Here is a 14,008-nt window from a genome sequence, read left to right on the forward strand (position 1 = left end):
CATGGTTACTGAGAACTGAACTTGGGTGTTCAGCAACAGCAGTGCACACTCTCAACGACTAAGCCATCACTCTAGCCACTTTTAAATTAGTTACTGTGTGTGTGTGTGTGTGTGTGTGTGTGAGAGAGAGAGAGAGAGAGAGAGAGAGAGAGAGAGAGAGAGAGAGAGAGAGAACATACCTGTGGAAATCAGAGAACAACTTGTGGAAGTCAGTTCTCTCCTTCCACATAGTGGGTCTCAGGTATCAGACTCAGGTTACCAAGCATGGTGACAAACTCTTATCTACTGATCTGTCTTGACAGATCTCCATCTCATTTTTTGAGATGGGTCTTTCACTGAACCTGGTCTTTTACCTCTTCAGCCAGACTAGCAAGCCAGCAAGCTTCAGGAGTCCCCTGCCCATTCCAATGCTGAGGACTGCAGGTGTGGACTGCTATAATTGGCTTTTCACATAGAGATGTTGGGAATCTAAACTCAGGTCCCCATGCTTGCATGAAAACATTTTATGGATTGAACTGTCTCTCCAGCCTTACAGGAAGGAGTTCTAAGTGATGGGTTATATATGTAGGTATGAATCTAGTGCCACCCTACGTCAAATTGGCCACCCCAACTTTTCTTTGACATCCATGTTGGGTGTGGAGGTCAGTAGAGTGAGCCAGGGATGTTATGCCTAGCTGTTCCAAAGAGGGGATGTCTTAGTTAGCATTTCTATTGCTGTCCTGAAATACCATGCCCCAAAACAACTTGAGGAGGAAAGGGCTTGTTCCAGCTTACCACTCTCAGGTCACAGCCCATCACTGGGGGAAGTTGGTCCAGAAACTCAAGGCAGGAACCTGGATCCAGGAACTAAAGCAGAAGCCATGGAGAATAAATGTTTATTGATCTGATCCTCCTGACTTGCTCAGTTTGTTTTCTTGTACAGCTCTGTGCCACCTGCCCAGGGGTGGCATGGTCCACAGGGGAATTGGTATTCCAACATCAATCATCAATCTATAAAAAGTACTATGGACTTGCCTACAGGCAAATCTTATGGTGGCATTTTCTCCATTGAAAGTCTCTCTTCCCACCTGATTCAAGTTTGTGTCGAGTTGACAAACAACTAGCCAACACAGGTGAGTTCACAAAAGACCAATATTTGGCTTTAATGCCAGTGAATTAGAAGCAGCAGAGCTCTGAAACAGTGTCAAGGGTGACTGAGCCCTGATTTATGTACCAACAAGTTAAACCTGAATATGTGGGAATGCACCATCACACCTTAACATATGCAAAGGATTTGGCCCAGGGCTTGACACAGAGGGGGAGAAAAAAAAAACTCAGACTTTATTTTACAGATGAATAAACTGAGGGAAGAGACGGAGAAGGGGAGTCAGACAGGCAGGCAGAGAGAGAAAGAGAGAAGACTGCCATCTTCCCAGAGCTGTTTTCCACACAGAAGCTGGGAAGACCACGAGCAATGAACTTTCCCCGCAGCAGCTCTTCTCACACTAGGGCTGGAGGTGTGGAAGGGAGGGTGGGGGAACTTACAGGTTAACTATCAGAACCGACAGCTTTGGGTAGAATCCAGAGTAAAACGTACACGAGGGATAAAATCAGAAAGAAATCTACAAGAGTGGCTTATCGTTAAACTGGATTTAGAATCTAGTATGGCTGATGCCAGCTGTTGCTGAAACAGCCACGGTGAAAGGTGGCCTGCCAGAACAAGCAACCTTGCATCTCTGCACCTTTATGTAATGTTCCCACAATATCTTGCAAAAATGCGCCCTCTCAGTTTTCTTCCCATACCACCCCGTACCACTCCTCGCCAAGCTTACCACAGGGCTGTGACCTGAGAAGGCAATCAGGAGCCCTTCCTTTCCAGAAAGATCCCAACACTCTGTAGATGCTCTACAGCCAGGCATTGGAGGACTGTGTAGACCCTCCATGCCTAGGCAGGGGCTCCAGCATCCCCACTCACACCCCACTGGTCAGGCTGCATCCCTCGTTCCATCTCTTTCACAGGGGCCAGGGCACTGCATTCTTGTGGGTGCACGAGGGATATGAATGGAGAACATGGAGGAAGTGTGTTGGTCATTGTTTTTGTCGCTGCCACCTGTTGAGTCTGTGGCACGGCACATTCATACTGATGCTTTGCATCTGATGATGTGTTCCCCTGAGGAAAGGTTGAGAAACTGTCAGTAACTTGCCCCTTGTTAGAATGCTTGGCACGGAGCAGACCCAACATTCCAATCCAAGCGCCCCTGACACAGGTGTGTTGATATGCTAAACCAGACACTTCTGCGTGGCAGGGGCCAACTTAAGTGTAGAGATGCTTAGCACATCTCTGGCGCCTGTCTCTGAGCTGCTGATACCCAGCTCATCTGTCATCCACAGTGTCTCCAGGCATTGTCCCGCTGACTCTCCCCCCCACCTTAAGATTTATTTATTTATTTTTTGTATACAGTTGTTCTGCCTGCAGGCCAGAAGAGGGCACCAAATCTTATCATAGAAGGTTGTGAGCCACCATGTGGTTGCTGGGAATTGAACTCAGGACCTCTGGAAGAACAGCCAGTGCTCTTAACCACTGAGTCATCTCTCCATCCCCCGTCCCGCTGACTCTTGAGAGGCAAAATCCCTTTGTTTGAAAGTTTCTGCTTCATCACCAGGTTGGAGAATGTTCTAGCTTCATTTCTGTGGCTATAATAAAACACACTGATGAAAAGCAATTTAGGGAAGAAAAGGGCTTACTTCGGCTTACAGTCCATCACTGTGGGGAAATCGAGGCAGACTCTTCAAACAGCTAGTCACATCACACCTGCAGGCGAGACCAGAGAGAAAACTTAATGCATGCATTCTCGACTGCCTGCTTGCGTGTGCTCATCTCCATTTTTTCTGCTCTTACACAGTTCAGAGACCCTGGCTTAGGAATTGGTGCTGCCCACAGTGGCCTGGGTCTTTCTCACATCAAGCAATTTATTTAAGACCACCCCCCACAGGTATGACCGCAGGCCAATCTAATGTGGATGATCCCTCATGGAGACTTTCTTCCCAGTTGATTCGGGATTGTGTTAATTTGACGATTAAAGCCAACCATCACAGGGAGACAGGAGACAGGGGCCATGTCCCCATTGCTATGATTATATAGAACCTCCTTGCAAGGAAAGGTTGTAAAAACTGCCTTAGCATCTGACCTGACCTAGAAAGCAAGCATACTTAAGCTTCTCTGTTTTACAATGGAGAGGAAAAACCTGTTCATCAATCCTTCCATTTGGTGTAGCTCTGCATAGGCCTGACAGAGAACCAGACCCTAACCCAGCCTCTAGACACAAAACCACAACGTTGGGGGCTAGAGAGATGGCTCTGTGATGCAGAGCATTGGTTGCTCACAAAGAGGACCCGGATTCAATTTCCAGCACCCACATGGTAGCTCACAACCATCTGTAACTCTATTCCAGTGGATCTGACACCTTCTTATGACATCCAGGGCACCAGCAGGCATGGTGCACAGACAGACGTACATTCAGGCAAGATACCCGTAACATAAGAGTAAAAATAAATAAATCTTAAAACAGCAACAATATAACATTTCTGCATTCACAATGTGTGTTCTACAGGCAAGGGACTGGCATCCTGAGTGATAACAAAAGCCACAGATGAGAATTAAACAGAGCAGTGCCAAAGGGCCACAGGGCTGTCGGTAGTGAAGTATTACTGTTTTAAATAGCTAGCTAGACAGAAAGTGACATTTGAGCAGCAAAAGGCAGGATAGGAAGGATAGAGCCCAGATGGCATTTATTGTGTGTCGGGGAGGAGGGGGGGTCGGGGGCAGGAGTTGCTGCACAGAGAAACAGCAAGTGCAAAGGCCCTCATCCAGCTAAGGAATAGTAAGTGTGGCAAGACTAGAATCAGGTGTGGGCGATGACGTTTGAGGAATTGTCTATGACTACGGTAACTCTGTGGCTTACCCAATGCAATGTCTAGTAGCAATGCCAGGATTTAAATGGGAGCGCTTGAGATCTCTTTCCAAATGAATGAACAGATAGGAGCCACTTTCTCCTCTGCACAGCCGCTCATCTAGAACCACACCCTCCTCTGCATCAGTGACTCCAAGTTTGGACTGTGGGCTGGTGTTTACAAGAAGCAGGGAAGAGGGGAAAGAAGCCGGTGATGTATAAGAGGCCTACTGGGTTGCACTGCATCTTCCAGGGCCTGTGACAGGCACAAACAACACTTGGCCTCCTCTGAAGCAGAAGCAGCATGGTGGTTCTGGCCCTGACACTCTTTGTAGCCGCTGTTGCTACGTTCTCGCTGGGAGTTCTGCTGTGGGTGATCTGTATACAGTTTTGGACTGAACACATCCCTGAAGGCATCACTCATCCTGTGAGGCTGAGGATCCTCAGCTGCCTTTTACATCTGACAATGACATGGGTGAGTTTATGTTTTGCTTGCCTCTTTTGCCTGAGGACTGAGGACAGAAATGAGGAAAAAGCAGATACTGGATGCTTCAATCCTACACATAATTCAAAGTATGTAAAGAGAAAGTAAATATTCTTCATGTCTCAGTCAACTTCCTATTACTGTAACAAAATACCCAAGACAATGGGTTTACAATGCAAAAAGGTTGATTTAGGCTCCTGTTTTCTGAGGTTGTAGCTTGTGATGTTAGCTTCACTGTGTTGAGCCTGGGGAAAGAGAGTATATTCCAGTAGGAGTATATGGCTGAGAAAATCTTCTCATGTCCCAAGGAACAAAAAAGGAAGAAGAAGGCTGAGGTCCCACAGTGCCGTTCTTTAAAAGTCATTTAGTATTTATACGAAGGAATGGGCTTTGCTGTGTATTTTAGAGTACATGTGTCATTAGACTTTGTTCTTTTTTTTTTTTTTTTTTTTTGGAGACTGGATTTCTCTGTGTGGTCTCAGCTGTCCAGGAACTTACTCTGTAGGCCAGGTTAGCTTCAAACTCCCTTCAGACCGCCTAGCTTAGGCTTCGATCTTTTTTAAAAAATTGTTTTTATTGAGCTACATTTTTTTTCTCTGCTCCACTCCCTTCCTCTCCCCTCCCCTTCAACCTTCTCCCATGATTCCCATGTTGCCAATTTACTCAGGAGATCTTGTCTTTATCTACTTCCCATGTAGATTAGATCCACGTATGTCTCTCTTAGGATCCTCTTTGTTGTCTATGTTCTCTCTGATTATGAATTGCAGGTTGCTTTTTCTTTGCTTTATGTCTAAAAGCCACTTATGACTGAGTACATTATATTTGTCTTTCTGGGTCTGGGTTACTTCACTCAATACGATGTTTTCTAGATCCATCCATATGCCTGCAAATTTCAAGATGTCTTTTTTTCTGCTATATAGTACTCCATCGTGTAAATGTACCACATTTTCCTTATCCACTATTCAGTCGAGGGGCATTTAGGTTGTTTCCAGGTTCTCTTTATGACAAACAATGCTCCTATGAACATAGTTGAGCACATGCCCTTGAGGTATGATTGAGTATCCTTTGGGAATATACCCAAAAGTGGTATTGCAGGTCTTGAGGTAGGTTGTTTCCTAATTTTCTGAGAAATTGCTATACTGATATCGAAAGCAGCTGTATCAATTTGCATTCCCACCAGCAATGCAGGAGTGTTCCCATTAGCCCACAACCTCTCCAGCATAAGTTGTCATCAGTGTTTTTGATCTTGGCCATTCTTATAGGTATAAGATGGAATCTCAGAGTTGTTTTGATTTGCATTTCTCTGATGGTTAAGGATGTTGAGTATTTCCTTAAGTATCTTTCAGCCATTTTAGATTCCTCTGTTGAGAGTTCTCTGTCTGGGTCTATACCCCATTTTTAAATTGGATTATTTGTTCTTTTGTTGACCAATTTCTTGAGTTCTTTGTATATTTTGGAGATCAGCCCTCTGTCTGATGTGGGGTTGATGAAGATATTTTCCCATTTTGTAGATTTTGACCGTATCCTGTACCTTCCCCCAGTGGTCTATATCCCCAGTGACCTCAGGACCTCACACAGCCTTCTTTCCAAAGGCTCTATCACCTATAAATAGCATCACCCTGGGACCATTTCCAAATGAAAGACTGAGAAACATGGAATTGTGCAAAGTATGGTACCCAGTTAAACACAGAAGGAAAGGCCAATCTCTCTTTTTTTATTAGTCCTGGGTAATTTGTGAAGCTCTGAAGGTAGGGATGAGTTTTTGGGCTCCAATAACTACAGACCTGCTAGTTAGAGTCAGCAAACAACAAAAGCAAGAAAACAGAAAGTAAATTAGTAAATTAGCTCAAGACATGAGCAGAACCATAGAATATACCTTTAAAAACAAAAGAAAACAAACTTTTTTCATTTTACATACCAATCCCAGTTTCCACTCCTTCCCTTCCTCCCTCCGCCTACCCCCTACCACACTCCCTATCCACTCTTCAGATAGGGTAAGGCACTTTGCTTTGGAGAATGTTCAAAGCCCTCCCTACAATACCTAGGCTGAGCAAGGTATCCATCCAAAGAGAATAGGTTCCCAAAAAGCCAGTACAAGCAGTAGGGATAAATTCTGGTGTCACTTCCAGTGGCCCTGCAGTCTGCCCAGCCATACAACTGTTACCCACATTCAGAGGGACTAGTTTGAACCTATGCTGTAGTTGATGAGCTCCCATTAGCTCAGGTAGATTGTTTCAGTGGGTGTACCCATGATGGTCTTGACCTCTTTGCTCATATTCTTACTCTTCCCACTCTTCAACTGGACTTTTGGAGCTTAGCCCAGTGTTCTGCTGCGGGTCTCTGCCTCTGTTTCCATCAGTTGCTGGATGAAGGTTCTATGGTAATATTTAAGATAGTCATCAGTCTGACTTCAGAGTAAAGCCAGTTCGGGCACCCTTTCCTCTATTACTTAGGGCTTGGAATTTGCATGCAAATGGATGGAACTAGAAAAAAATCCTGAGTGAGGTAACCCAGACCCAGAAAGATGAATATAGTATGTACTAACTCATAAGTGGATATGTAAAGCAAAGGATATTGAGCCTAAAGTTCATGATCTTAGAGAAGCTGAGGAACAAGGTGAACCCTAAGAAAAACATACATAGATCTTCCTGGAAAGGATAAATAGACAAGATCACCTGATAAAATTGGGAGCATGGGGGTCGAGGGAAAGGGAGGGCAGAAGGGGAAGAGTAAGGGAGAAGGGAAGCAGGGAGGAGTGCTTGAGGGAACGGGGTAGTTGAGATGGAGGAAGGACAGAGATGAGAACAAAGAAAGAGATATTTTGATTGAGGGAGCCATGATGGAGCTAGCAAGAAACCTGGCATTAGAGAAATTCCCAATCATCCCAAGGATGATCCCATCTAGAATACACTTTTTAAAGACATTACAATTCGTTTACGTTATGGGTATGTGTTTCTCCCTTCTCATGGCCCCCTTCTTATTTCTAGCTCACAGCTACACTCTCAACCATTTCTACACACGCGCATAAAAATGACTAGGTAGGATCCAGATATGAGAGAGAGCATGGTTTCTGTCCTTCTGAATCTGGGTCACCTCACTTACTCTAACACCCTGAGGACCCTATCTCCTACCACACAGACATTTGCACATCCATGTTCGTTACCACTCTAGTCACAACAGGCAGGAACTGAACCATCCTAGACACCGATCAAGAGGTGAATGGATGAAGAGAATGCACAGGAGAAAATACACAATGTAAAGAAATGAGACAGGCCTCCCTATATAGGCCAGGCTTGCCTTAAACGGCAGAGATGTCTGTCTGTGTCTGTCTCTTGCGTGTTGGGATTAAAGGTATGCACCACCACACTCAGACACAATAGAGTTTTACTCAAGCCCTAAAGAGAGAGGGAGTATTTTTTAGAAAATTGATGCAACTGGAGACCATTCTGTCAAGTGTAATGTACCGGCACATTTACACAAACAGTACCCTGGGCCTGCTTTTACACGTGGCCAGACTGGAATCTATTATTTTCTCTCTGTCATTTTCTTTTGTAGTCTACAGTCCAGGTTCCTAGTTACCATGACTCAGTTTCCCTGTGTGCTAAACAGGGAATCATAGCAGCCCCTACAGCCTGACATTTCTCAAGGATCCCGGAGTTGAGCTATCCAGAGGGCATATTGCAACATCTGGGCTAGAGTAAGCCCTGCTTACACATCACCCGCTGTTACTGTTGATTCTTTCTGCAATGGTGTGTTAAGCAACCGCTGTGTGTCCCGGCCCAGGATCTGAGCCCAGAGATAGGTGGGGGAAATAAAAGAGGCAGAATCTCCCTCCAGGGAGCTTGCAGTCCATGGTAGCAGAGGGCAGGGGCTGGCCAAAAGGACTCTAGCTGCAAAGGGTTTCATACAGGGGCCCGACCCAGGAGGAAAGCACAGCAAGGCAGAGGGGGAGACATGGGCTTGCTTACTCAAGGGTCACAATGCAAGTGGCCCATCGCTTTGATGAGTAAGGATACAGATTACTACCTTTTCACTGCTAATCTCTGCAGCATCTCCTGCCATCGGGGGTTAGGAGCCTGGAGGTTAACAGAACACGGTCTCCAGGGCAGAACTGTAATTCTCTCATAAGAGGAATCATAAATGTTTTGACCGAGGAATTATTTTATGTGCTACAGAAAGTGGTGGCCTTATCCCTTTGAGACTAGGGTGCTGTCCGACGGCATGTTCATGTGTGTGCATGTGTTCGTGTGTGTGCATCATTACAGCATGCACATTATTTGTCTGATGGCTCCATGCAGATGAAACTGCCTTCCTGGATGAATTTCTTGTATTTATGATATATTTTTAAAGAACGTTCTGTGGCACTGGGAAGATGGTGCAGCCTGTACTGTGCCCACTGCCCAAGCACGGGGACTTGAGTTCAGATCATGAGAAGCCAACCACAGACCTGGCATGATGGTTTAAGCCTGTGCCCGGGGAACGGAGGGAGGCACAGAGACAGGAGAATCCTTGAAGTTCATTGGCCAGCCTACCTAGTCCTACTGATGAGATCAGTAAGGGACCCTGCCTCAAAAAATAAACTAGATGGGTCTGTGAGATGGTACGGTGGCTAATGTCAGTTGGCACCACCCTGATGGCCCGAGTTCTATCCCTGGGTCCCACATGGTGGAAGACAGAACAGACTCCACCAAGCTGTCCTCTGATCTCTGTGTATGTACTGTGGCTGTTGTGTACCCACACATACACCCACAAATAAATAAATACACTAAAATAATAAATCATTAAATAAATAAAGATGATGCAGTCGAGGAAAGACACCTAGTGTTGACCTCTGGTCTCCTCATACACACACAGATGTGCATATACCTATGTTAGTAAATACATACACCACATATACCCAACACACTATACATACCAAAATGAAAATAATGTTCTGAGGTGAGTCCACAGGCTTTAATCTTAGGACTAGAAACTACTGGAAAGATCCAGGGAGTACCTGCTTATTTATTTGTTTGAAAATAATTTTTCATACAGCATATTCCATTCATGGTTTCCTCTCCCTCATCTCCTCTCAGATTCTCCCTATTTCCCCACCCATTTGACTCCATGCCTCCTTTCTCTCTTTCTTTAGAAAACAAACAGGCCAATGAAGAACAAACAAACCAGAATAAAAGCAAATAGGAAAACAGATGGAAGCCGGGCGGTGGTGGTGCACACCTTAAATCCCAGCACTTGGGAAGCTGGGATCTCTGAGTTGGAGACCAGTCTGGTCTACAAAGCAAGTTCCAGGACAGCTAAGGCTACACAGAGAAACCCTGCCTGAAAAAAAGAAAATAAAAGAAATAAAGAAAAAGAAAAGCCAGGCGGTGGTGGCGCACGCCTTTAATCCCAGCACTTGGGAGGCAGAGGCAGGTGGATCTCTGTGAGTTCGAGACCAGCCTGGTCTACAAGAGCTAGCTCCAGGACAGGCTCTAAAGCTGCAGAGAAACCCTGTCTCGAAAAACCAAAAAAAAAAGAAAGAAAGAAAAAGAAAAAGAAAAATAGGAAGGGGTAAAAACAAAGAAAAAGCAGGAGGAATAAAAAAGAAAAAGCAAGAGAAACATACACAAACACACACACATAAATACAAAATGAAAACCATAATAGATAATCAAAATACAAGCAAAGTTGGGTTTTTTTTTGTTTGTTTGTTTTTAAAGCCCCCCCCCCTCCAAAAGCATTATGAGACAAAACATTTCTAAAAACATCATTGAGTTATTTTGTGTTGCCCATCTACTTCTGGGTATGGACTGACCTTAAGTAAGGTGTGTATATCCAAAGAGGCTCCATTAGAGAAAACTCTTTTCTTTTTCAAGTGGTTGTCAATTGGAGATAGTGTCTTGGTTAAGGATGGAGCTGGTGTCCACTTCCTCTCTCAGCACTGGGACCCTACCTAGCTTGGATCTTGTGCATGCTGCTACAGCCTATGTGAGTTCATATATGTGCCAGTCCTGATCTGCCTGGAAGACACGGTTTCTGGAAGATGGCATTAGCTATCCCCACCAGCTCTTACCTCTTCCTCCCAAGCCCTCCCAAAGGGAGAGGGCTTTGATGGAGACATCCCATTTAGAACAGAGTGTTCCAAGGTCTCCCACTTTCTGCATATTCTCCAGTTGTTGGTCTCTGTATTTATTCCCACCTCCTGCAGGAGGAAGCTTCTCTGGTGACGGTAGAATGAGACACTGGTCTATGGCGATAGAAGAATGTTGTTCTTTATTAATATTCATATTTCTTTTGGAAACATTTACCTTGATCTCAAAGATAACACAATAACCCGAAGAAGCCTCATTTGCCAGCACCGGCGTTGACATCCCTGACCATGTGGTCAAACACATACACCTTCCCACTTCTACCCTCATTCTTAATTTTCCTAAAGAGAAAAGCCTTTCACGTTATGTGTTTTCCAGAAAGATTTCAGTAAATGCCCTGGAAAGACTAGAAAACACCTCTTTCTTTCTCTTCAAAAACATCATCTCCATAGCAATACATATTTGGGAGATCCAGGCTGTCTTCCCTGGAGAGAAGACCACACCCAGACCCCAGGCAGAGCAGGAATCTTCAAAAGGGAGCCTCATGGATTAGCCAGAAGCCTAGTTTGTCCTGTCTGGCAGGTAAAGTGTCTAGGAAGAGTGTGATTGAGAGGCGTGGGTCTGGTGATGGAGCCACGTGGGCCTGGGTAGGTGTGGCTTTAACTGCAGATGCCTCACGAGGAGGCTGAGAGAGAGCGGAAATGCATGTCTGTGGTCCAGTCTGATCCTGGGGAGGGTAGGTGTGTCTGACCGGCTCCAGGCTGCATGTAAAATGACTGATGCCTAATCTTAAGCCATTGTCTCGTCTCTCTCTGACAGGGGATGATTTTTGAGAAGCTGGGACTGTGTTATGCACCCCAGTTTGCCAGTTTTGTGCATGATCTGAAGCCACTCAAGAGAGATCCTGATGTTGCGGTCACGGATCTTCACTTTGGGACGATCCCTGTGAAACTATACCAGCCTAAGGAATGCTCCTCTGCTCTCAGGCCTGGCATCATCTTCTTCCACGGTGGTGGAACCATCCTAGGGAGCTTAAGTAAGAAAGGTTTTTTTTTTTTTTCTGGCTTCTTTAAGGCCCTTGTCATCCTGCTAAGTGGGCTTGAAAGAATGGTCACCTTGTGGGAGCTGGAGAGATGGCTCAGTAGTTAAGAGCACTTGCGGCTCTTCCAAAGGACCGGAGTTTGGTTCCTAACACCCATCTGTGACATCATACAACTGCCTGTCACACACCTTCACACATGTGTGTACAACACATCTACAACAGGAAAAGTAAAATAAATCTGAAAGAAAGGATGCTCATTCTCCCTGGTAGATGGTTTAATGTTATGACCGAGAAAACCCAGGACAATTAGTAGGCACAGATCACTTTGGTGGTACACTCTGCAATGGTCTGACCTCTTCCTAAATTGATGTGAGGATACCACTCTCACACACTGTGCCACTGCGATCTGTCCACTTTTGCTAAGTGGTGAAGCGCAGTGGATCATGGGCGTCTTGGAGAATGCTGTCCTCGCAGCCCACAGAAGCACAACAGTGAGAAGTTGGAAGGATATTTACTCAACAGTCAGAGGTTATTTTATGGCTTACTCAGCTAACTCAGGCACTCTGTTAACAAGAGGAGAATGGCCACAGGGCTGAAGAGAGGAAAATGTCCTAATACATGTGACGTTTGATTTGTTTTACAGGAACGCACCACAACATATGCTTACGTTTGTCCAAGGACTGCGACTCTGTTGTTTTGGCAGTTGGGTGAGAAAGGGGCTAATGGAACACATAAAGCAGACAGCCCTGGTTTGGAGTGACAGTGTCTGGAGTTTGAACCTGAGCAGATGGAACTGGAGAGGAGAATAGGGGAGGGCTGGGCTGTGAGGGCCCAGTAAGGAGAAGCAAGGAACAGAGGAGGGACGGTGGACTGGATCCCCTGCCTTGGTGCATGACATATTTGTGGATAAAGGCATTATTTTACCCTGTCTTTTGGAGGCTGGTGGGAATGGGGATGGCACTTTGATTTTGGCTCGAAGAGTTCCTTAGGTCTAACAGCCCTGCCCATAGCAGACATGGCATCTCCTCTACCTAAAGTCAGCAGTGCCCTGCATACCCACTGGAACATCCGAACAATATCAGCATCCATTTTCAAGTGTAATTGCCTCCTCTGAGCCCGAGTGGCAGGCATGAAGGCTTTATGTCTACTGTGTGTTTGGGTCCTTGCCTATCTCCTCCCGTTCAGGTGTCAAAGATGGATTTGAGATACGAGATGTTAGACAAGGGTCCTTTGGGTTTGACTGGGCATCGAACATAATCTCTGGTCCTTGATTCCACTTCAGATACAGAAAGTCTCCCAAGTACAAGTACCCAGTGATGAAAGACGACTGTATAGCAGCCACCACCCAGTTTCTGAAGTCGTTGCAGGTGTATGGAGTGGACCCCGCTCGGGTTGTGGTCTGTGGTGACAGCGTGGGAGGAAACGCAGCCACTGTGGTTTGTCAAGAATTTCTGAAGCAAGCAGATCTTCCCCGGATCCGGGCTCAGATTTTGATCTACTCTTCACTGCAAAGCATAGATTTTCGGGGCCCTTCTTATCAACAGAATGCCAACATTCCACTACTATCTTGGAATCTGGCCTTTTACTGTTGGTGTTGTCACTTAGACTTGAGGACTTCCTGGAAAAATGCCATCAAGAATGGTACCCATTTGCCACCGGAAGTCTGGGAGAAATACAGAAAGTGGTTGGGCTCAGAAAACATCCCAGAGAGGTTTAAGAAGCGAGGCTACCAATACATACCCCCAGGACCTGTGAATGAAGACGCTTACCAGGAGATAAACCTCACACTGAACTCAGTATGCTCTCCCCTCATCGCAGAAGATGACATAGTGTCTCGGCTCCCAGAAACCTGCATTGTGAGCTGTGAGTATGACCTTCTTCGGGACCATTCCCTCCTATACAAGAAGAGGCTGGAAGATCTGGGGGTGCCTGTGACATGGCATCACATGGAGGATGGTTTCCATGGAGTGCTTAATACCCTTGACTTTGGCTTCTTGACTTTCCCTTGCTCCTCAAGAATTATGGATGTGGTTATCCAGTTTATTAGAAAGTTGTGACCCTCATCCCTTCCTATGGTGGCTCCACCAACCTAGTCTGGGTCCTAGAAGAGTACAATGTATGCTCTTTATGATGAATAGAAAAGAAACAGCCTGGGGAGAATGCAGTGAGACTCTATGTCCTTGTTCACTCTTGGGGAAAGTCTGAGCTGACCATCTTCAGCATCCATTTGAGAGACTGAATCTGTGCATGAAGCTTGTCCAGAATCCCCTTAGCTAGAAGTCAGGCTGTCTAGGCTGATTGAGACTGTATGATAGGTGTATCTGGTAGGCTTGACCTGGAAGAAAACAGGTGTGTTGTGTACAGTCTCATTGAGCTTTGTCAGTGTGGCTCAGGATGTAGAACTCTGATGCCCAATTCTGTTGGGTGGATGGTGGTCGGTGGTGGTGGTGACACTTTCTGGGTGCCCAACTTGCTTGAACTGAAA

At 45.6% G+C, this 14,008-nt stretch overlaps 1 protein-coding gene across 1 annotated transcript; it reads left to right on the forward strand.

Moving 5' to 3' along the window:
• Window positions 1-4,233: 4,233 nt before the first annotated feature.
• Aadacl3 (arylacetamide deacetylase like 3) lies at window positions 4,234-13,580 on the forward strand. The gene is made up of 4 exons (XM_038332329.1): window positions 4,234-4,404; window positions 11,301-11,517; window positions 12,167-12,230; window positions 12,806-13,580. Exons 1-4 carry the CDS (start codon window positions 4,234-4,236, stop codon window positions 13,578-13,580), a joined length of 1,227 nt encoding a protein of 408 aa, XP_038188257.1.
• Window positions 13,581-14,008: the final 428 nt, after the last annotated feature.

The sequence above is a fragment of the Arvicola amphibius genome, chromosome 6, assembly GCF_903992535.2.
Source record: "Arvicola amphibius chromosome 6, mArvAmp1.2, whole genome shotgun sequence".
In the NCBI taxonomy this organism is placed as follows: Eukaryota; Metazoa; Chordata; class Mammalia; order Rodentia; family Cricetidae; genus Arvicola; species Arvicola amphibius.

Bases quoted from the DNA above. Each gene is read 5' to 3' on its own strand.
- Aadacl3 (XM_038332329.1), top strand. From the start codon at position 4,234: ATGGTGGTTCTGGCCCTGACACTCTTTGTAGCCGCTGTTGCTACGTTC. The intron at 4,405-11,300 runs GTGAGTTTATGT...TCTCTCTGACAG, and splicing joins TACATCTGACAATGACATGG to GGGATGATTTTTGAGAAGCT. The intron at 12,231-12,805 runs GTGAGAAAGGGG...ATTCCACTTCAG, and splicing joins TCTGTTGTTTTGGCAGTTGG to ATACAGAAAGTCTCCCAAGT.